General features: G+C 45.0%; 1 protein-coding gene across 2 annotated transcripts in view; it reads left to right on the forward strand.

The window, feature by feature from the left end:
• PLEKHM3 (pleckstrin homology domain containing M3) overlaps nucleotides 1-21267 on the forward strand; it is a 348977-nt gene that overhangs the window by 166906 nt on the left and 160804 nt on the right. For both annotated transcript variants that reach the window (XM_073646341.1, XM_073646340.1), the window contains exon 5: nucleotides 548-741. In XM_073646341.1, the coding sequence (XP_073502442.1) occupies nucleotides 548-741 (194 nt within the window). The remainder of the gene's footprint in view (nucleotides 1-547; nucleotides 742-21267) is intronic.

The following is a 21267-nucleotide window of genomic DNA, read 5'->3' on the forward strand; positions in this document are numbered from 1 at the left end:
ACTTTATGAATTCATATATACAAAATAATTGCTATCACTTATGGGATGTAAACGTTGAACACAAATCAGATTATCTGTGATCACAGGGCACAGTGTTCCATGTTACAATATAACCGGTCACTATTCAACCATTTCTTGCACAATTTTGTTCCCACTTATCTGATATCATTTACTAGTTGTGAGTTACGATTACATCGTTCGTCACTTAAATGATTGTCTGCTCTTGTAAATGAATGAAGGTTGCATAATAAAAATTCCCTCCCTGATGGAAAATGTTTTTTTCCCCAGATTGTTGTTCAATACATTCAATCTGTCTGTGATATTCTATTTCAGTTAAAAATAATTTAAGAAGCTATTGACAAACCAAAGGAAGGTTGCTTCTTTTCATGAAGCGTTCTGCTTGTGAGGCAGGTGCGCTCGCTAACAATATATACTTCCCAACTGTGAGATTACCAAGGGCATTTAATCAGCATGTTGTGTACAATAGAAACAAAGACTTCAGCTTTCAAGAAAAGCCACGCAGACCAAGTGCTCTCTCTTTTTTCAGGTATCGAAGCAAGCAAAAGAGTTCTTGGAGTATGTGTATGAAGAGCCCCTGATTGACGTGCAGCAGGAGAACCCATTGCTCTACCGGCATGTGGATACGTTGGCACAAATTGTACGTCTGAGACAGCAGCTAAAGTCACTCCGAGCCTATCTCTTCAGCTGTCGTGCGGTGGTTGCAGAAGATCTGCGCAGGAGGTGAGTGTTATTAGTGGCAACATCAGAAAACTAGGAATCCTTCTTTTCATGTAAATTCTCAAACTAAATGTTGAGAGTGCTACTGCACCTGCCACCCACTAAGTAGCCCCATATGAGAGGTCATTGAGGTCATTGAAAATATCCTGTGTGATAAACAGGGTTTTTCTTTATGCTGATAGGCTGATCACATGTCGAACATGAGGTCCTCTGACTAGTAATACATGATCCACCTCTGGGTTGGTGCCACTGCCTTCTCTCTCTTCTAGATACAATCTGAAGATCTGATGGCATGTGTGATTACTTGCCGCCATTCATTGTGCAGAATGTAAGCAGTCTAGCAGTGAATGTAGAAGTTAAGCAGCTGCATAAAATAGTAGCATGCAATTTACATTTCTAAAAATTAAAGCAGTTCTGTTTCCAGATTTCATAATATACAGTAGTGTGTATACTTTATTGTATAGATCTCAGACCTGATAAGACTGGTATACTTACGTTAAAAATCCATGTCAGAATTACTTGAATAATCCTGATATCAAGATTAGCATTTTATGAGTTAGCTATAGAGTGAGAGCGTTCATGATTTCATGTATATTTATTCTTCGCCCACCCGTCCTGACTGACTGCTCGTAAGGAGTTGTCAATCCGGCTAGATAGGCAGAGTTTAAACAATTCTACTGCTATTCTGACATGGATTTTCAAAGTAAGTGTACCAGAATCAGGTCTAAGAGATCTATTCAAAGAGGACCTTTCACCAGTTTGAGCATGTTAAAGTCGCTTCATCATGGAATAGTGGCTGCAGAGCTGAATAAAACGTCTTTATTTTTTAATTTCTTATCTTCGTAGCGGGGATATTAGCTTGTAAAATAGAAGTTCTAATTTCCACTAAGACAAAGGTGGCATTAGCATAGATTCTTCTCTGGGGGCGGTTTCTTTTTCCCCTGCATGTTGTTGACCAATCATAAGCAGGAAGCATCATACAGGAGTAAAAAAGAACACGCCCCCCAGAGAATGTTAGTCCCTTCTCTTTCTGTGTGAGACATGTAATGACACACAGCTCTGCTTTCCTCACTTATCTGTCAGCATCTACTGTGATTATAAGAAGGGGGAAGGGAGTAGAGCAGAGCTGTGTGTCACTACTAGCACATCTTGTAGCTCTCTTCTCACAGTGTTCTCAGCTCTGTGCTTCTTCAACTCCCACACTTACTGACAGCGCTGGGAGATGAGAGCTGCAGTTGTGATGAATGGAACATCCAGAAAATCTACAGCAGTTCTAGATCCACATCTTCCAACATTTAACTCCCATATAGCGGTACATTTTAAATCTACATTGGAGCATCATCGAATATTTCTCTGATGATGCGCCATTCCAGTCACCTAAACCGCTTTTAACAACGCTTTTTTAAAATAGGGTTGTTTTCATCAGCACTTAACTACAGTAGACAACCAGAAATACTACCAATCCCCTAAATCCAGTAGCTCATCATGAGTCAGCGAGTTCACGATTTCTATGGCCTTGCATTATTTACCTGCACACTGTCTGCAGTATTTTTGTAGATGTTTATACTGTATAATTTCCAAATGCTTAAAGAGAATCTCTCACCAGGTTTTTGCTGCCTAATCTGACATCTGTGGTGGCACAACATAGGACTGCAGAGTAGCGACTTTACAAGTCATAATTTCATATTGTCAATGGTACAGTTACTGCAGGAGCTGCTCATTGGCAGTTTGTGCCGCTAACATCTGAAGCAGCTGCTCCACTGTCCTGTGCTGCGTGTTGGGTGTATGTGATAGATGCTGAATTCTTACAGCAAAGCTCCGCGATCCTCCCTCACTTCACCACACAATAGATGTATGAGAACTTGATAGGAAAGAAATATATAATTGTAGAAAATTGACAGCTGAAAATTAGGTAGAGGGGATCAGAGGATATGAAGCACAAAGAGTAGTAAAAGGAGATAGGGACCTTCATTGCTAAGGCAAAGTAGTAACATAGTAACATAGTTTTTAAGGTTGAAGGAAGACTAAGTCCATCTAGTTCAACCCATAGCCTAACATGTTGATCCAGAGGAAGGCAAAAAAAAAACATGTGGCAAACACTAAGCTCCACATTGGGGAAAAAATTCCTTCCCGACTCCATACGACAATCAGACTAGTTCCCTGGATCAACGCCCTATCAAGGAATCTAGTATTTATAACCTGTAATATTATACTTTTCAAGAAAGACATCCATGCCCTTCTTAAATTTTAGTAGTGAATCACTCATTACAACATCATGCGGCAGAGAGTTCCATAGTCTCACTGCTCTTACAGTAAAGAATCCCGTCTGTGATTATGATTAAACCTTCTTTACTCCAGACGTAGAAGATGCCCCCTTGTCCCCGTCTCTGGCCTCAGAGTAAAAAGATCAGTAGAAAGGTCTTTGTACTGTCCCCTCATATACTTGTACATAGTAATAAGATCACCCCTAAGCCTTCGTTTTTCCACAGTAAATAACCCCAAGTGTAATAACCTGTCTTGGTATTGCAGACCCCCCAGTCCTCTAATAACCTTGGTCGCTCTTCTCTGCACCCGCTCTAGTTCAGCTATGTCTTTCTTATACACCGGAGACCAGAACTGTACACAGTATTCTAAGTGTGGTCGCACTAGTGACTTGTATAGAGGTATAATTATGTTCTCCTCATGAGTATCTATGCCTCTTTTAATGCATCTCATTATTTTATTTACCTTACATTTATCCCCATTAAAGCTCATTTGTCATTTATCAGCCCAAGCTTCTAGTTTGCATAGATCCTCCTGTAATATAAAATTGTCCTCCTCTGTATTGATTACCCTGCAGAGTTTAGTGTCATCTGCAAATATTGAAATACTACTCTGTATGCCCCCTACAAGGTCATTAATAAATATGTTAAAAAGAAGTATTCCTCAGAAACAGTTTCCTAAAGCCTTATTCCATTTCTTTTAAAAGCACCTCTAGCTTCACATGTAATAAAGGACCACTCCAGCATTTTTTTTATTGCAGCGCTGGAATGGTGCTACTAATGTAAGATCCTGCACCAAATATTATACTTCACCACTCGCTGTCTTCAGCTATCCCTGGCACCGCTCCAGTCTCTCGACAGCATCTTGTGAACGCAGCTCCTGCCTGACCGTAAGTCAGACGTAACGGTTACAAGCTCTCAATGCAAGTCTATGAGGGCCAGAACAAGGCTCTCAGATTTACATTGAAAGTGACCTCCGGCTCGCTTCAGCAAACAATGGAGAGATCCAGCAGGTCACGAACTGCTGGAGATCGATAGAAGCAGTGCCGATAACAGCAGAAGACAACAGATGACAAGTATAACACTAAGTGGATTTACATTAATAACACCATTCCAGCACTGCAATCAAAAAAACCACTGGAGTGGTGCTTTAATTTGTACAGCTTTCATTGGCTGTTGGTGTTGTCAGACTGGAAAGTTTCCTTGCGATTGGCTGCAGAAATAGTCCTCTTAGTCAAACAGTGATTCTGTTTTCCCACGGTATTTGAAGGGCATTTCCTGTGAGGCTGCCCAGCGGCGACTCCAGAGAGATCTTGGATCACTTGCGTAATTGAGCAGTATAAAGTAGAGTCAAATTAAACTGGTAATTTTACATTGTATTTTGTAACATCCCTGGCGGCGTGCTGGCATGGCTTACCATCTCCCACCATACAAGACCGCCAACTTACCTATCAGTCCAGGCTGTGCACTATACTCTTCTACTTGCTGTGTGCATGTCTCTTGTCTGCTGGCTTAGGGCGGGGGCGCTGGAACTTCCTGATTCTTTACAGTGTGCGCAGTCATAATGTGTCCCCAGCCTATTGCTGTGAGTCACTGGATACTTAAACCTCCTCCACCCAGTAGGAGGTGCCTGAGCAACACTTTCTTACAGTGTGTTCTGTGCAACTGTGAGTTGCCAGGTTCTGTCCTGAATCTTGCCTGTTTCCGCCACCCTGGGGGCTGAGTACCCAGGCCTTCTACCTGTATCTGTGACTTCAGGTCTATTTCTGCCACCCTGGGGGCTGAATGCCCAGGCTCGTTCCTGTATCATGTTCCTGTGTCAGTTCCTGTCTGAACTGTGTCCTAGCCTGTTACCTGTTTGTCTCTATGTCCGATCCTTCCCTTTTCCTGCAGTGTCTGAACAAGTACCTAACTCCTACTCATTGTCTCTGTACTTTCTGTTTTGTGCCCACTCGCTACTTCATAGCAAGTACCTTGTGTGTATCTGGTTCTGCTTGTCCCGTTTCCCTGCCTCCGTATCTACCTCCTGTGTTCTAGCTATCTTCCTGTGTTTTCCTGTCTGTTCCATGTGAACAGAGCCCTGTCCTGTCTGCCCGCACCTGCGGCTCTGCTCTGCCCTGCTACGCTTGCCCTCCGCACCTGCGGCTCTGCTCTGCCCTGCTCCGCTTGTCCTCTTCACCTGCGACTCTTCTCTGCCCTGCTCCTCTTGTCCTCCACACTTGCAGCTCTGCTCTACTCTGCTCCGCTTGTCCTCCGCTCCTGCGGCTCTGCTCTTCCCTGCTCTGCTTGTCCTCCGCACCTGCGGATCTGCTCTGCTCCGCTTGTCCTCTGCACCTGCAGCTCTGCTCTGCTCCGCTTGTCCTCCACACCTGCTGCTCTGCTCCGCTTGTCCTCCGCACCTGTGGCTCTGCTCTGCTCCACTTGTCCTCCGCACCTGCGGCTCTGCTCCGCTTGTCCTCCGCACGTGCGGCTCTGCTCTGCTCCGCTTGTCCTCCGCACCTACGGCTCTGCCATGCTCCGCTTGTCCTCCGCACCTGCGGCTCTGCTCCGCTTGTCCTCCGCACTTGCTGCTCTGCTCCGCTTGTCCTCTACACCTGCGGCTCTGCTCTGCTCCACTTGTCCTCCACACCTGCGGCTCTGCTCTGCTCCGCTTGTCCTCCGCACCTGCGGTTCTGCTCTGCTCCGCTTGTCCTCCGCACCTGCAGCTCTGCTCTGCTCGGCTTGTCCTCCGCACCGGTGGCTCTGCTCTGCTCGTCCTCCGCACCTGTGGCTCTGCTCTGCTCTGCCCTGCTCCGCTTGTCCTCCGCATCTGCGTCTCTGCTCTGCTCTGCCCTGCTCCGCTTGTCCTCCGCACCTGCAGCTCTGCTCTGCCCTGCTCCGCTTGTCCTCTGCACCTGCGGCTCTGCTCTGCTCTGCCCTGCTCCGCTTGTCCTCCGCACCTGCGGCTCTGCTCTGCCCTGCTTCGCTTGTCCTCCACACCTGCGGCTCTGTTCCTGTATCCCAGTCTGTACTGGTCCCTATCCAGCCTGTTTACCTACCTGCCAGTACCCGCCTGTCTGTATACCAGCCGTGTCTGCCAGTACCCCCCTGTCTGTATACCAGCCGTGTCTGCATACCAGCCAAACCTGCCCGTTCCTGCATTCCCCGGTGTGGGTGAACAGCTGTGTGACCGGGGTCTGACCTGGAGTAGCACCTGGGCCACCGCCGCCGTGCGTCCGTGGTCGGATCTGGCGAGGCCCCTAGTCACGCCCCTCCAGGCACTCCTCTGTTCGTGGCCCAGTGGGACCACTAACCACGCTCACGCCAAGCAGTCCGGGCGTCAGCGTAACATATTTCATTACTTATATTTAGAGACTTTATTTTTTTAATACAAATGATTTTTAATACACATTTTTTGTGATACTATTGAAAACTGTTTTTGGCTCTCCTTGCTCAGAGGGAATCTGTCCAGGTCTCTTTCTGCCTGCCTCACCTACTATGAAGGTTTAGAAGGAAAATGCTTACAAGTGGTGTGCACAGCTTTACTTCTGCTCGTTTTTACCAGTGCACACCATTCTAGGCTGAGGCCTCCTTTCTATTTATTTCTGCATTTTTTTCTCTCTAGCTTCATAAAATGAAACGGATGCTAGAGCTGATCCCATAGTTTTTTTTTTAGGATTGTTCCCATTCCTCCAGTGCAAACAGTATGTTTTTTTTTTTAATGAAGCATTTGAACTTAAAGAAGTACTCCCATTATTGTATATAGCACTGTGTACTTAAAAATTGCTCATTTTGCCTTTCTACCCAGTTAATCAGTTAATTCTTCTCTTTTCCATTAGGTCTATGACATCACGTTATTAAAAACTGACTAGCTGAATTTTTATAGCTCATGCAGGGAAAATTGACCTCCTGTTCTTACATAGAGCTTAGAAGGATTCAGCTCGTCAGTTTTTAATCACATGATGTCATAGACCTAATGGAAAAGAGAAGAATTATCTGGGTAGAAAGGCAAAATGAGCAATTGTAAGTACACAGTGCTATATAATATGATTGCAATGTATTAACCCCTTTACGATCAATTACAGTCATAGTATGTCACTAGAGCCTGTCAGTTCCCACACCATGACAAGCTATGCCTGTAAACACGCAGTGACAGTTTAATGCCGACAGCTGTCACTGACAGTTGAGCGACACGGGAAGAGGTACCAGATTTATATAGGTTTTTTTATGTTTGTCTGCTGTCACGCACTAAAAGACGCTTATTTTTTTTTTGCAAAAACGCGTTGCCATATTTTGAGAGCTATAATTTTTCCATATTTGTGCCGACAGTCATGTGACTGCTTGTTTTTTCTTGGACAATTTGATGTTTTTCTTGGTACCATTTTCGGGCACATGACATTTTTTGATCGCTGTCTAGTCTGATTTTTAGGGGGAAGAATGAACAAGAACCAACTATTCAGGAATTGTTGTTTTTTTTTATGCCGTTCCGCATGTGGTAAAATTGATAAGATGACTTTATTCTTCAGGTCAGTACGATTACAGCGATACTACATTTACATAATTTTTTTATGTTTTGGTGCTTTTACACAAAAACTTTTATAGAAAAAATAATTATTTTTGAATTGCTGTATTCTGAAAGCTGCAGTATAACTTTCTAATTTTTCCACTGATGGAGCTGTATGGTGGCGTGTTTTTTGCAGGAAAGATGACGTTTTCAGCGGTATTATGAAAAACCATAGTTTGCCTTGTTTTTTTTTTTTTTTCAGCGTTCACTGAAGGGGTTAATTAGTGTGACAGTTTTATAGGTTGGGTCATTGAGCTATCCCTCAGGTCACATCCTAGGAAGACTGACTGGAGCAGCTCCAATAAAAGATGAAGACTGTGGCTGGGAAGCATAAGACTAGGGGCAGGGGCCTTACATTAGTGGCACCACTCCAGCACTGCAATAAAAAAACCACTGGAGTGATGCTTTAAGCACATGTGCATGTTACCATAAAGAATAAAGTAATCCAGCAGTCCAGGCGATTGAGCATTTTATCAAAAAGTAGCCAATTTTGGGACTTATTTTTTCCCAAGTGTATGGCACTTACTTTACTAAAGACAATTTTACAAGTTAAACTTAGTTTTGACAACCATACAGTAAGCATCAAGGGAATCTTATTTGTATTTCTGCAGTCTAAACTATTCTTCCATGTGTGAATACCTATGTAAGCATAACCAATGGAAGTCCTATGACAGTCATCTAAACAGACTGGAACCCTGTGTTAATATTGCTGTCGTAAACTAAAAGGAAAAATGATTAATGAGGTTGATCACTCCTGCATTTACTATTGTTATTTTCCTGCTTTCATCCTTATTAGGTGACTTATGTAGCGCTGCAGATGTTTCATTTATTCAACAAAAAAATGTATAGCTCTGGATGGAACCAAAGTCTTCTTTTTGTAAAAGAGACCGTTACAGGCGATGTTTTCATCAAAGTTTATCATTTGATTTTCACGATTTGTCATGCTTTTCCACAACTATATAATAACCAGTGGATTATTATTATTATTATTATTTATTATTATAGCGCCATTTATTTCATGGCACTTTACATGTGAAGAAGGGGTATACATACAAGAAAAATTACAATAATCTTGAACACAATGTGACGGCGACTGGTACAGGAGGAGCGAGGACCCTGCCAGCTAGGGGTCACATTCTACAAGGGATGGGTGAGGATACAGTAGGTGAGGGTAGAGCTGGTCTTGCAGCGGTATGGTGAAGCGGTGGTTACTGCAAGTTGTAGGCTTGTCAGAAGAGGTGGGTCTTCAGGCTCTTTTTGAAGGTTTCCACGGTCGACGAGAGTCTGATGTGTTGGGGTAGAGAGTTCCAGAGTAGGGGGGGAAGCACGGGAGAAATCTTGTATGCGATTGTGGGAGGAGGAGATTAGAGGGGAGTAGAGAAGGAGATCTTGTGAGAATCGGAGGTTGCATGCGGGTATGTAGCGGGAGACTAGGTCAGAGATATATGGAGGAGACAGGTTGTGAATGGCTTTGTATGTCATTGTTAGGGTTTTGAACTGGAGTCTCTGGGCAATGGGGAGCCAGTGAAGAGATTGACAGAGAGGAGAGGCCGGGGAATAGCGGGGGGACAGGTGGATTAGACGGGCAGCAAAGTTTAGGATGGATTGGAAGGGTGCGAGAGTGTTGGAGCGGGAGGCCACAGAGCAGGAGGTTGCAGTAGTCAAGGCGGGAGATGATGAGGGTGTGCACTAGTGTTTTTGCTGATTCATTGAGGAATGTGCGGATCCGGGAGATATTTTTGAGTTGGAGTCGGCAGGAAGTGGAAAGGGCTTGGATATGTAGTTTGAAGGAGAGTTCAGAGTCCAGGGTTACCCCAAGGCAGCGAGCTTGATGGACTGGGGAGAGTGGGCAGCCATTGACTATGATGGATAGGTCAGTTGGGGGGGTTGAATGAGATGGCGGAAAGATGATGAATTCTGTTTTGTCCATGTTAAGTTTTAGAAATCTAGCAGAGAAGAAGGATGAAATAGCAGACAGACATTGTGGGATTTTGGTTAGTAAGGAGGTGATATCAGGTCCAGAGAGGTAGATCTGTGTGTCGTCAGCATAGAGGTGATAATGAAAGCCATGAGACTCTATGAGCTGTCCCAGGCCTAAGGTGTAGATGGAGAAGAGCAGGGGTCCTAGAACTGAACCTTGGGGGACACCGACAGATAGGGGGTGAGATGAGGAGGTGGTCTGTGAGTGAGAAACACTGAATGTCCTGTCTGTTAGATATGAGGAGATCCAGGATAGGGCCAAGTCTGTGATGCCGAGAGATGAGAGAGTTTTTAGTAAGAGGGAATGGTCCACTGTGTCGAAGGCAGATGACAGGTCTAGGAGGAGGAGGACAGAATAGTGTCGCTTAGATTTGGCGGTTAGTAGGTCGTTGGTAACTTTGGTCAGTGCAGTGTCAGTAGAATGGTGCGGTCGGAAACCAGATTGTAGGCTGTCGAAGAGGGAGCAGGAGGAGAGGTGGGAGGACAGGTCAGAATGGACGTGTTGTTCCAGTAGTTTTGAGGCATAGGGGAGAAGTGATATGGGGCGATAGCTAGACTGAGAGGATGGGTCAAGGGAGGGCTTTTTGAGGATGGCTGTGATTGAGGTATGTTTGAAGCATGAGGGGAAGACACCAGTTGTTAGTGACAAGCTGAAAAGGTGGGCTAGGGCTGGGATGAAGATAGTGGTAAGGTTTGGGATGAGGTGGGATGGGATTGGGTCAAGTTTACAGGTGGTGAGGTGTGATTTGGAGAGTAAAGAGGAAAGTTGATCTTCCGTAATGGTGGAGAATGTGGTTTTGGAGGAGGAGGGTTGAGTAGGTGTGGGGACGGGCTGTGGGGGCTTTAGGCAAAAGCTTTGTCTGATGGTGTCAATCTTCTGTTTGAAGAATGAGGCAAAGTCTTCGGCTGAAATAAGAGGAGAGGAAGGAGGCACTGGGAGACGGAGGAGAGAATTGAAGGTGTTGAATAGTTGTTTGGGGTTGTGAGACAGGGACGATATGAGAGATGAGAAGTATGTTTGTTTTGCTGCAGTGAGTGTGAACTTGAAGGTAGTGAGGGACTGTTTGAATGCGATGAAGTGCTCATTGGAGTGGGACCTTTTCCATCTACGCTCAGCAACCCTGGAGGCCCGTCGCAGTTCTTTAGTTAGGCTGGTGTGCCAGGGTTGTCTGTTGATTGTGCGAGCTTTGGTATGTGTGAGGGGGGCAACCGAATCGAGGGCTGCAGCTGTTGTGGTGTTGTATAAAGTGGCAGCAACATCTGCATCATGTAAGGAACTAATGTCTGGAAGAGGGAGAAGGGATTCAGAGAGCGAGTGTAGGTCAAGGTGTTTGAGATTTCTGCGAGGGTATGCAAGTTTGTGAAGTGGGGATTGTTGCCCTGGAGAGGAGAGGGTAGAGAATTTAAATAGGTTGTGGTCAGAGAGAGGGAGAGGTGAGTTAGAGAGGTTAGATAGGGAACAGAGGCGGGTGAAGATGAGGTCCAGCGTGTGGCCGTCTTTGTGGGTGGGTGTGGAAGACCACTGGGTAAGACCAAAGGAGGAAGTGAGGGATAGAAGCTTAGAGGCGGCTGAGAGGGAAGTGTCAATGGGGATGTTGAAGTCGCCCATGAGGATAGTGGGGATGTCAACGGAGAGGAAATGAAGTAGCCAAGTGGTGAAGTGGTCAAAGAAAGTGGTGGCTGATCCTGGGGGGCGGTAGATGACAGCCAGTTGGAGGTTGGAGGGGGAGTAGATGCGCACGCAGTGCACTTCAAAAGAGGGGAGAGTAATTGAGGGTGGCAGTGGGATATGGGTGAAGGAGCAGTTATCTGAGAGGAGGAAACCTATTCCTCCACCGTGCTTGCCGGTGGGGCGGGGGGTATGGGAGAGGTGGAATCCGCCGTACGAAAGTGCAGCAGGAGAGGCCGTGTCAGAGGGGGTGAGCCAGGTTTCAGTGATGCCGAGGAAGGAAAGCTTGTTGGTGATGAAGAGGTCGTGAATGTAGGAAAGTTTGTTGCAGACGGAGCAAGCGTTCCATAGAGCTCCTGTTAGGGGGATTGGGGAAGCGGGGGCTGGGCGGATGGGTATAAAGTTAGAAGGGTTACGAGAGTTTGGGATAGATCGTGGGTAGGAGGTGGAAGTGACTGTGGGGATGTGGTGAGGAGGGCCAGGATTTGGAGAGATGTCGCCGGCAGTAAGGAGGAGCAGAGAAAGCGTTAGTAGGTGGGAACAGGAGAGGGCATGAGGTGGCGGTCTGTGTTTGGAGGCAAAGGATTGTATGTTGAGGAATAGCTCTGAGGAGGAGGTGAGATGGGTGGAGAGAATGGAGGGAGAGATGAAGAGTTCCTTACTAGGTGCAGGGATTAGGGGTGGTTGGAAAAGGTGAAGGATTAAGGGGGTGAGAGTGAAAACAAACACAAACATTGTTTACTGTGACAAAGTATCCAGTTACCTTCAGTTCACTTCAGATTCAATTCAGAATTAATTCATATTTCTCACATTTAAGCAATGGACACTTAAGGTGATGGACACAGACTAAAGTCTGACACACCATGAGATGAGAAAGAAACAAGATTGGTTGGCATCCCCTTCTCCTTGACAATTAAAGGGTTGTCCGGTCCAAAACGATAAGTCTGCAGTCACTCTGTGTGCGCTGCGGGGATTTGCCGGTTTCTGAGCTGGGTCCGGAGAGTATGTATGAGTTATTCATACTCCCAGCCAGTGGGCGCAACCTTGCTTTCATACATTTGTATGGGGCGAGGCCGTGCCCTCTAGTTGGCCACACCCACTGGACTGCTTTTGTCATTAGTCAGGGCGCAGCCTAGCTCAATATAAGTGTACTAGATGGACCCTGGCCAGGAGTATGTATAAGAGCTCATACTCATCTGCGAGAAAAACAAAAGGGTGCAATCCGATAAAAATCGGATTTCACTCTGACCAATGTTATTCTATGAGGCACATCTCATATGCCATTTTTTTCTCAACTGAAATCGGACTGATAAAAAAATTGCATTATGCTGCATATTGCCGCGTATCACGGACGAGACTCGCCAATGCAAATCAATGGGTGCATGAAAAAAACACACGGCACTTGGACCATGGAAATGCTGTCCGATTTTCACGCCCCAGTCTCCTTGAAAACCTGACAATTCATCAGCCGCATACTGTAAAATTACAGCGGTATCTGACAATATAAATTAGAGAGAATAGCTATACATACATGGGAGCCCCCAACCATCTTATCCTAATAATAGATCTTTGGTATAAAATTCCCAGAGTGAAAACCTCATCTGTCAGTATCCTTTGATACTACTTAAGTCAAAGGATCTGACACATAAATCAATGCTCTTTAACAGGCAATTATGTTCTATTTTGTCACTTATTCGATAAACTGTACTGTCAGTAACTTACTTTGGGCTAAAATCTCCATTGGAATTGCGCCTCTCTTGGTACCATAGTGCTGGACATATGCACATACTAGTTGTACGCCCACCTACTGTTAACTACTCCATTCATGGCACAGTGCTTTACACAGACTAATAACTATTTTAGGCATGTAACTCAACTGAGATTGATTAAAAGGCCAAAAATATAAAAGCCTCTCAGTTTTCAGTAGTCGTCACTTGTGAAACATTCCAGATGGCTGGAATCTCTTTGTTAAAGATTCTGGAATCTATATAATGGAAGGCGTATTTACAATATCTTCTTAGATAGGTATATTGGGGAAATGTGATGTAAACATTTTAATTCACTGGCATTTCAGCAAGTAAATTGTATGCAAGACAGTTTATTAGACTCGGCAGACAAGCGCCCAAAACAAGGACTCCTCTTACGATAACGTCTTGAGGTTACTGCTTAAAAGGTGTTATGTCTCCAGTTTCTAGAAAACCAAATGTTCAGATTGTCCATTTCCAGTTTACATTGTGTGTGTGGCACACAGATGCATGGAGAACAAAAAGAGGAGAAGAGAACTGTCTATGGACTTGAGAACCACAATTTTTGAAAATATCAACAATTTGTCCATGGTGATCAACATAATAAGGAAGTTTACAATCCATGGCACTGTAGCTTATCTCCCTGGACATGGATGACAGAGAAAAATTGATGAAAGGTTTCAATGCAGGATAGTCTGGTTGGTGAATAAGCAGCCTCAATCAAGTTCCAAAGAAATCAAGCTGTCCTACAGGCTCAGCGTGCATCAGTGTCAATGCGAACTATCTGTTGACATGTGAATGAAATGAAATTCTATGGCAGGAGACCCAAGAGGACCCCGCTGCTGACATAGAGACATAAAAAAAGCTAGATTGCAGTTTGCCAAAATGTACGTGCGTAAGCCAAAATCCTTCTAGGAAAGAGTCTTGTGGACTGATGAGACCAAGATAGCGCTTTTGGTAAAGCACATCATTCTACTGTTTACCGAAAAAGGAATGAGGCCTGCAAAGTAAAGAACACAGTACCTACAGTCAAATATGGTGGAGGTTCAAATATGTTTTGGGGTTGTTTTGCTGCCTGTGGCACTGGGTGCCTTGACTGTGCAAGGCATCATGAAATCTGAAGGTTACCAAAGGATTTTGGGTCGCAATGTAGTGCCCAGTGTCAGCTGGGTTTGCGTCCAAGGTCATGGGTCTTCCATCAGGACAATGACGCCAAACTTTTCAAGAAGCACCCAGAAATGGATGGAAAAATACCGCTGGAGAGTTCTGAAGTGGCCTGCAATGAGTCCAGATCTAAAACCTATTGAACTCCCATGGACAGATCTTAACATTTTTGTTGGGAGAAGGCACCCTTCAAATATGAGAGACTTGGAGCAGTTTGCAGAAGATGAGTGATCCAAAATTCCAGTTGAGAGGTGTAAGAAGCTTGTTGATGTTTATAGGAAGCAATTGATTGCAGTTATTTTTTCCAAAGGGTGTGCAACCAAATATTAAGTTGAGGGTGCCAGCCATTTTGTCCCACCCATTTTTGGGGTTTTGTGTCAAATTATGTCCAATTTGCTTTTTTTCTCTCTCATTTTTTGTGTTGTTCCGATACACACAAAGGTTGCCAAGACTTTCGGCCATGACTGTGTATGTATACAGTGGGGAAAATAAGTATTTGATACAATGATGATTTTGCAAGTTTTCCCACCTGCAAAGAATAGGGAGGTCTGTAATTTTTATTGTAGGTACACTTCAACTGTGAGAGACAGAATCTAAAAATAAAAACCAGAAAATCACATTGTATGATTTTTAAATAATTCAATTGCATTTTATTGCTTGAAATACCGTATATTCCGGCGTATAAGACGACTTTTGAAGACTGAAAAATCTTCTGTCTAGTCTGGGGTCGTCTTATACGCCGGTAATGCTTTTAAACTTTCAGAAATTGACATGCGGGGATACTCTGAGGGTGTTAATAAGCTGCCGTGGCCGTATCCCTGCCATGTCGGAGTTAATATAAGGTGGAGGGAGTTAAAATACGGCGGCGGTACGTCCAGACAGTCAGCGCTTCTGTGCTGAAACGGACACATCGCTGCGTATTCCCAGCTCCGGACACAGCGCAGGGCTTCTGTGCCGACAGCTTTCACTTGTCACAGAAGCGCTGCGCTGTGTCCGGAGCAGGGAAGTTCGCATCACTTCTGTGACAATATATGAAAAGCCGGCAATTCAGCAGCGGCATAAGCCGGCACCCGACAATTTAGAATAGAAAGAATAGAGCTTCACACATAGATTAGATAGATAGAAACATGTCAGTCACATATATATGAAGTACAGTGACAGTATTGCTTACTGTACTTGTCATTTAGTGTAAAGGATTTATTAAAAAAAATAATAGTGTTTTCATGCACCGTCTCTTTAAGAAAGCCGGCCGGCAATTCAGCAGCGGTACCCGACAATTTATAACAGACAGAATAGAGCTTCACACATAGATTAGATAGATAGAAACATGTCAGTCACATATATATGAAGTACAGTGATAGTGTTGGTTACTGTACTTGTCATTTAGTATTAAAATAAAGGATTTATTATTAAAAAAATTGGCGTGGGGTTCCCCTTAATTTTAGGCTCTAGCGGAGGTTAAGCAGACAGCTGGGGCAGATGTTTGAAGCCTGGTAAGGGGGTAATACCCACGGAGCTTCCCAGGCTACTAATATCAGCCCCCAGCTGAATACCTAGTCTTTACTAGCTATTAAAATGGGGGACCCCCCCCAAAAAATGACGTGGGGTCCCCCCTAATTTAATAGCTAGCAAAGGCTAGGCAGACAGCTGGGGGCTGATATTAATAGCCCAGGAAGGGAGCCATGAATATTTGCCCCCTCCCAGGCTAGAAACACCAGCCGTCAGCCGCCCCAGAAATGGCGCATTCATAGGATGCGCCAATTCTGGCACTTAGCCTCGCTCTTCCACGCTGCCCTGGTGCGGTGGCAGGGGGTAATAGGGCTGGGGTTGATGTCAGCTTATAATGCCAGCTGACATCAAGCCCAGGTTAGTAATGGAGAGGCGTCTATAAGACACCCCCATTACTAACCTCATAGTCAAAGTTAAAAAAAACACAAACACCCAGAATAAAGTCCTTTAATTGAAATAAAGACACAATTCTTTATTGTTCTAAATTAAACCATACTTACCATCACGCCCATTCCAGCTGAAGCCAACGATCTCCTGCAATAAAAGAAAAATAATAAAGCAACCTCATCCTTACCTTTCCATGGCTCCCAGGACCGGTCCAGCTCTGCTACATCGAGATGACAGGCTGGACCGCAGCAGAACGCCGCCATCCAGCCTGTCATCCCGCAGACACTGAGAAGCGCAGGCATGCTTGCGCTCCTCAGTGTCTCTCTGTGACGGCATCCAGATGAGCCGACAATGAACTCAGCTCACCTCCTGGACGTCCGTCACTGACAGCGTGGGAAACTTCTACTGCGCATGCGGGGAGCAGGAGAATTTTCCCACGCTGTCAGTGACGTGCATGAGGTGAGCCGAGTTCATTGGACATGACCTCGGCTCATCTTTATGCCGTCACAGTCAGACACTGAGGAGCACAAGCATGCCTGCGCTTCTCAGTGTCTGCCGCATGGCAAGCTGAACGGCAGCGTTCTGCTGCGGTGCAGCCTGTCATGTGAATGTAGCAGAGCTGGACCGGTCCTGGGAACCATGGAGAGGTAAGGATGAGGTTGCTTTATTATTTTTCTTTTATTGCAGGAGATCGTTGGCTTCAGCTGGAATGGGCGTGATGGTAAGTATGGTTTAATTTAGAACATTAAAAAATTGTGTCTTTATTTCAATTAAAGGACTTTATTCTGGGTGTTGTGTTTTTTTTAATTACTTTACTAGAAATTCATGGCGGTCATGTCTAATATTGGCGTGACCCCATGAATTTCGGGCTTAGGGCCAGCTGATAATGCCAAGCTGGCCCTAACCCCTTTATTACCCAGTGAGCCACCGCACCAGGGCCCTGGATGAGTTGGGTACAGCGCCAGAAGATGGCGCTTCTATGAACGCGCCATTTTCCGGGGTGGCTGCGGACTGCAATTTGCAGCGGGGGGGGCCCAGAAAGCTTGGGTCTCCCTGCGCTGCAGATTCCAGCCCCCAGCTGCCTAGTTGTACCTGGCTGGACACAAAAATAGGGCGAAGCCCCACGTCTTTTTTTTTTAATTATTTCATGAAATAATTAAAAAAAAAAGGGCTTCCCTATATTGTTGTGTCCGGCCAGGTACAAATAGGCAGCTGGTGGTTGGGGGCAGCCCGTTCCTGCCTGCTGTACCTGGCTGGACACAAAAATATGGCGAAGCCCACGTCAACATTTTTGGGAAAAATTAATTACAAAATTAATAATAATTTAGGGACTGCATCTTTATTAACCCCTCAATTGTCATTTAGTGTTAAAATAAAGGATTTTTTAAAAAGAAAATTGGCGTGGGATCCACCATCATTATAGTCTCTAGCGGAGGTTAAGCAGACGGCTGGGGCAGATGTTTGAAGTCTGGGAAGGGGGTAATACCCACGGAGCTTCCCAGGCTACTAATATCAGCCCCCAGCTGAATACCTAGCCTTTATTAGCTATTAGAATGGGGGACCCCCCCAAAAAATGACGTGGGGTCCCCCCTATTTTAATATGTTTATGAGTGACAGTTTTCCTGCTATATACCTGCATGTCATAAGAATTTAAATTAAAAAAGGACCATGTTAAATTCAAATCTGTTTTTTTTTAATTTTTACCGGTGTTTGGTATGCGTTGGAAAAGGGGTAGTCTTATACGGTGAATATATCCTAAACTCTATATTTTAACAGGAAAGTAGGGGGGTCGTCTTATACACCAGGTCGTCTTATACGCCGGAATATACGGTAAGTATTTGATCACCTACCAACCAGCATGGATTCTGGCTCTCACAGACCTATTAATTTTTCTTTAAGAAGCCCTCCTACTCTGCACTAATTACCTGTATTAATTTCACCTGTTTGAATTTGTTATCTGTATAAAAGACACTAGTCCGCACAATAAATCACATTCCAGCCTCTCCACCATAGCCAAGACCAAAGAGCTGTCTAAGGACACCAGGGACAAAATTGTAGATCTGCACAAGGATGGGATGGGCTGCAGGACAATAGGCAAGCAACTTGGTGAGAAGGCAACAACTGTTGGCACAAGCTGTCAATCTTCCTCGGTCTGGGGCTCCATGCAAGATATCGCCTCATGGGGTAAGGATGATTCTGAGAATGATCAGGAATCAGCCCAGAACTACACAGGAGGACCTGGTCAATGACCTGAAGAGAGACCACAGTCTCAAACATTACCGTTAGTAGCACACTATGCCGTCATGGATTAAAATCCTGCAGGGCACGCAAGGTCCCCCTGCTCATGCCAGCACATGTCCAGGCCATTTGAAGTTCACCAGTGACCATCTGGATGATCCAGAGAAGGCATGGGAGAATGTCAAGTGGTCAGATGCGACCAAAATAGAATTTTTTGGTATCAACTCCACTCGCTGTGTTTTGAGGAAGAAGAAGGATAAGTACAACCCCAAGAACACCGTCCTAACCATGAAGCATGGTGGGAGAAACATCATACTTTGGGGGTGCTTTTCTGCAAAGGGGACAGTACGAATGCACCATATTGAAGGGAGGATGGATGGGGTCATGTATCGTGAGATTTTGTCTATCAACCTCCTTCCCTCAGTAAGAGCATTGAAGATGGGTCATGGCTGGGTCTTCCAGCATGACAATGACCCGAAACACACAGCCAGGGGAACTAAGGAGTGGCTCCATAAGAAGCATTTCAAGGTCCTGGAGTGGCCTAGCCAGTCTCCAGACCTGAACCCAATAGAAAATCTTTGGAGGGAACTGAAACTTATTGTTGCCCAGCGACAGCCCCGAAACCTGCAAGATATGGAGATCTGTATGGAGGAGTGGGCCAAAATTCCTGCTGCAATGTGTGCAAACTTGGTCAAGAACTACAGTAAACATCTGAACTCTGTAATTGCAAACAAAGGTTTCTGGACCAAATATTAAGTTTTGTTTTTCTATTGTATCAAATACTTATTTCATGCAATAAAATGCAAATTAATTATTTAAAAATCATACAGTGTGATTTTCTGGATTTTTTTTTAGATTCTGTCTCTCACAGTTGAAGTGTACCTACAATAAAAATTACAGACCTCTCCATTCTTTATAGGTGGGAAAGCTTGCAAAATCACAGTGTATCAAATACTTATTTAACCCCCTGTATGTATATGTGAGGAGCTGCCCATTTACTAAAGACTTTTCCAGCACGGAGCACCAATTTTTATCAATCTTATTGTTGTGTTTTATTAGTGATTTCGTGCTGTGTTTTATTGTTCTGCTTGCTTGTCAGTATGTGCGCTAATTTCACTTGTAAAGTGTCCAGCATTCCAGTAATCTAATTAGTGTCTCAGGAGCCTCTAACCATTGTTCAAACAGCGACTAGGCCCATTGTGTGAGTGTTGAAAGTAGATTCAGCAGAGCCGTCACCAAAGGGAGTCTCACATGCAGACCAGGTGATGAGTTCGACCTGAGAAAAATACCTCCACTAATGCACACTTAGCTTTTGGAGGGGAGGATGAGAGCAGTTTTGCCCTTTCAGGGGGCTGATCCCAGTGAAGGAGAAAAGAAGCCACATGTTTACTGGGAGTGGGTGACATGTTGTCGAAGGAATAGAATCTAGTTTGAGTACCTGGAACATGGATGGATCCGATGGCTTATGGAGTTGAAATTGGCTGCCGACTGGGCTCGATAAACGTTCTACAGTTGTGGGATCTGTCATCTGGATTTGATAAACTTTCTTAAATGACTGTTGCTACTGGATACTTTTGCTTCTGTCGTTTTATCTGTCATATGAAGGATCGTGGACTGTGACTACAGAATATACTGGCTGGAGATACGAAATCTGTGCGCCAACCAAAAGTTGGGGGACAGTGAGTATCTGTTGGCACAAAGGCAGTGGAACTACCGCCCCAGTGAGCGTATCTTGTGGACTGGACTGAGACAATTGTAGTTTGGATATTTACCTGGAATTGCTGTATTACCATGGATGTATGATATAAAATAGATAGTAAATCTATCGCGCTCCTCACACTTAGTTGAGGTATAGAGGCGTAATACATAAGAGTGAAAATAATTGAGATAACAAATTGATAACAAGAAAAGTAAAGGAATATATTGAGATACAGCGATATCAAATGGCACTGTGACGAATGGCACCAGAGGGATCCCGCAGAATTTCACCGCTGCCACCACTGTGAAGAATGGCACCAGAGAGATCCAGCAGAATTCCACCACTGCCACCACTTGTGACGAATGCACCAGAGAAATCCCGCAGAATCCCACCGCTGCCACCACTTGTGAAGGATCCACACTTCGCCACCCTCCTGACGTCACAATTACGTCAGACGGAACACTTTATACGGATATGTTCTTTGCACTAACGTAACGTTCCGCACCCCTTCGGGGATGTGTAAGGTCGGATTGGTGCAGTTCTACACAGACACCGCATATCTGCACGGGTACAGGAAGGCACCGGGAGTGAGAACAGGTGGCCCACTCAGTCACTGACGTGGCACCACAGTCGCTTACACCCCTGACAGGCTAAGAGGTCCCTTCACTAGCATCAATGAAGCAGAACCTTGTCGGCCTGGTAGAGCTGCTACCAGTTCCTATTAAATATAATTCCCGCTAAGACCAGGGGATTATATTGGGCCAGGAACTAGCCCTCGTAGCGTGTTCGTTGGGCCAAACAACGGACGTGAGGATTCGTGGGTCGAGATAAAAGAGCAGCCCAAGGTTAAATTATATATTTAATCACCTTAAGGGCACACTAGACAATGCACTATATACATAAGGGTTATACATACATAATGGTCAGAGATGCAAACACAATAGTAGTGGTACAAAAGACATAAGCAGATAGTAAGAGTCCGTTACCAGTAGGATGGAAGGCCTGGCTTGCGGGAAAGGGGCTGCTACATTGGAGGCTAGTGGTCCCCTTTGTTGCAGGACTTCTCCCACACGATGTGTCGTTGTGACACATGGAAAAAGACACTGAGCTAGGGCTGCTGGAGCTCTAAACCCCTCTGGGTCACTCCCCCTCCTGCCCCCTGGCTGGACCTAAATCTCCACCCCTGGTTTCTCTCAGCTACAAACTCCAAAAACTAAAATAGTGTATACTTCCTTAATGGACAGTCCTAGGGAGCTGGTTCTGGTGTCAACGGATCCAGCCATGCCCCTGCTATGTGGGGAGACCAAACACAGTGGCCCTAGGGGGTTCTGAAA

Source organism: Phyllobates terribilis, unplaced genomic scaffold (genome assembly GCF_046119375.1).
Source record: "Phyllobates terribilis strain yellow unplaced genomic scaffold, ASM4611937v1 Scaffold_9__5_contigs__length_417890890, whole genome shotgun sequence".
In the NCBI taxonomy this organism is placed as follows: Eukaryota; Metazoa; Chordata; class Amphibia; order Anura; family Dendrobatidae; genus Phyllobates; species Phyllobates terribilis.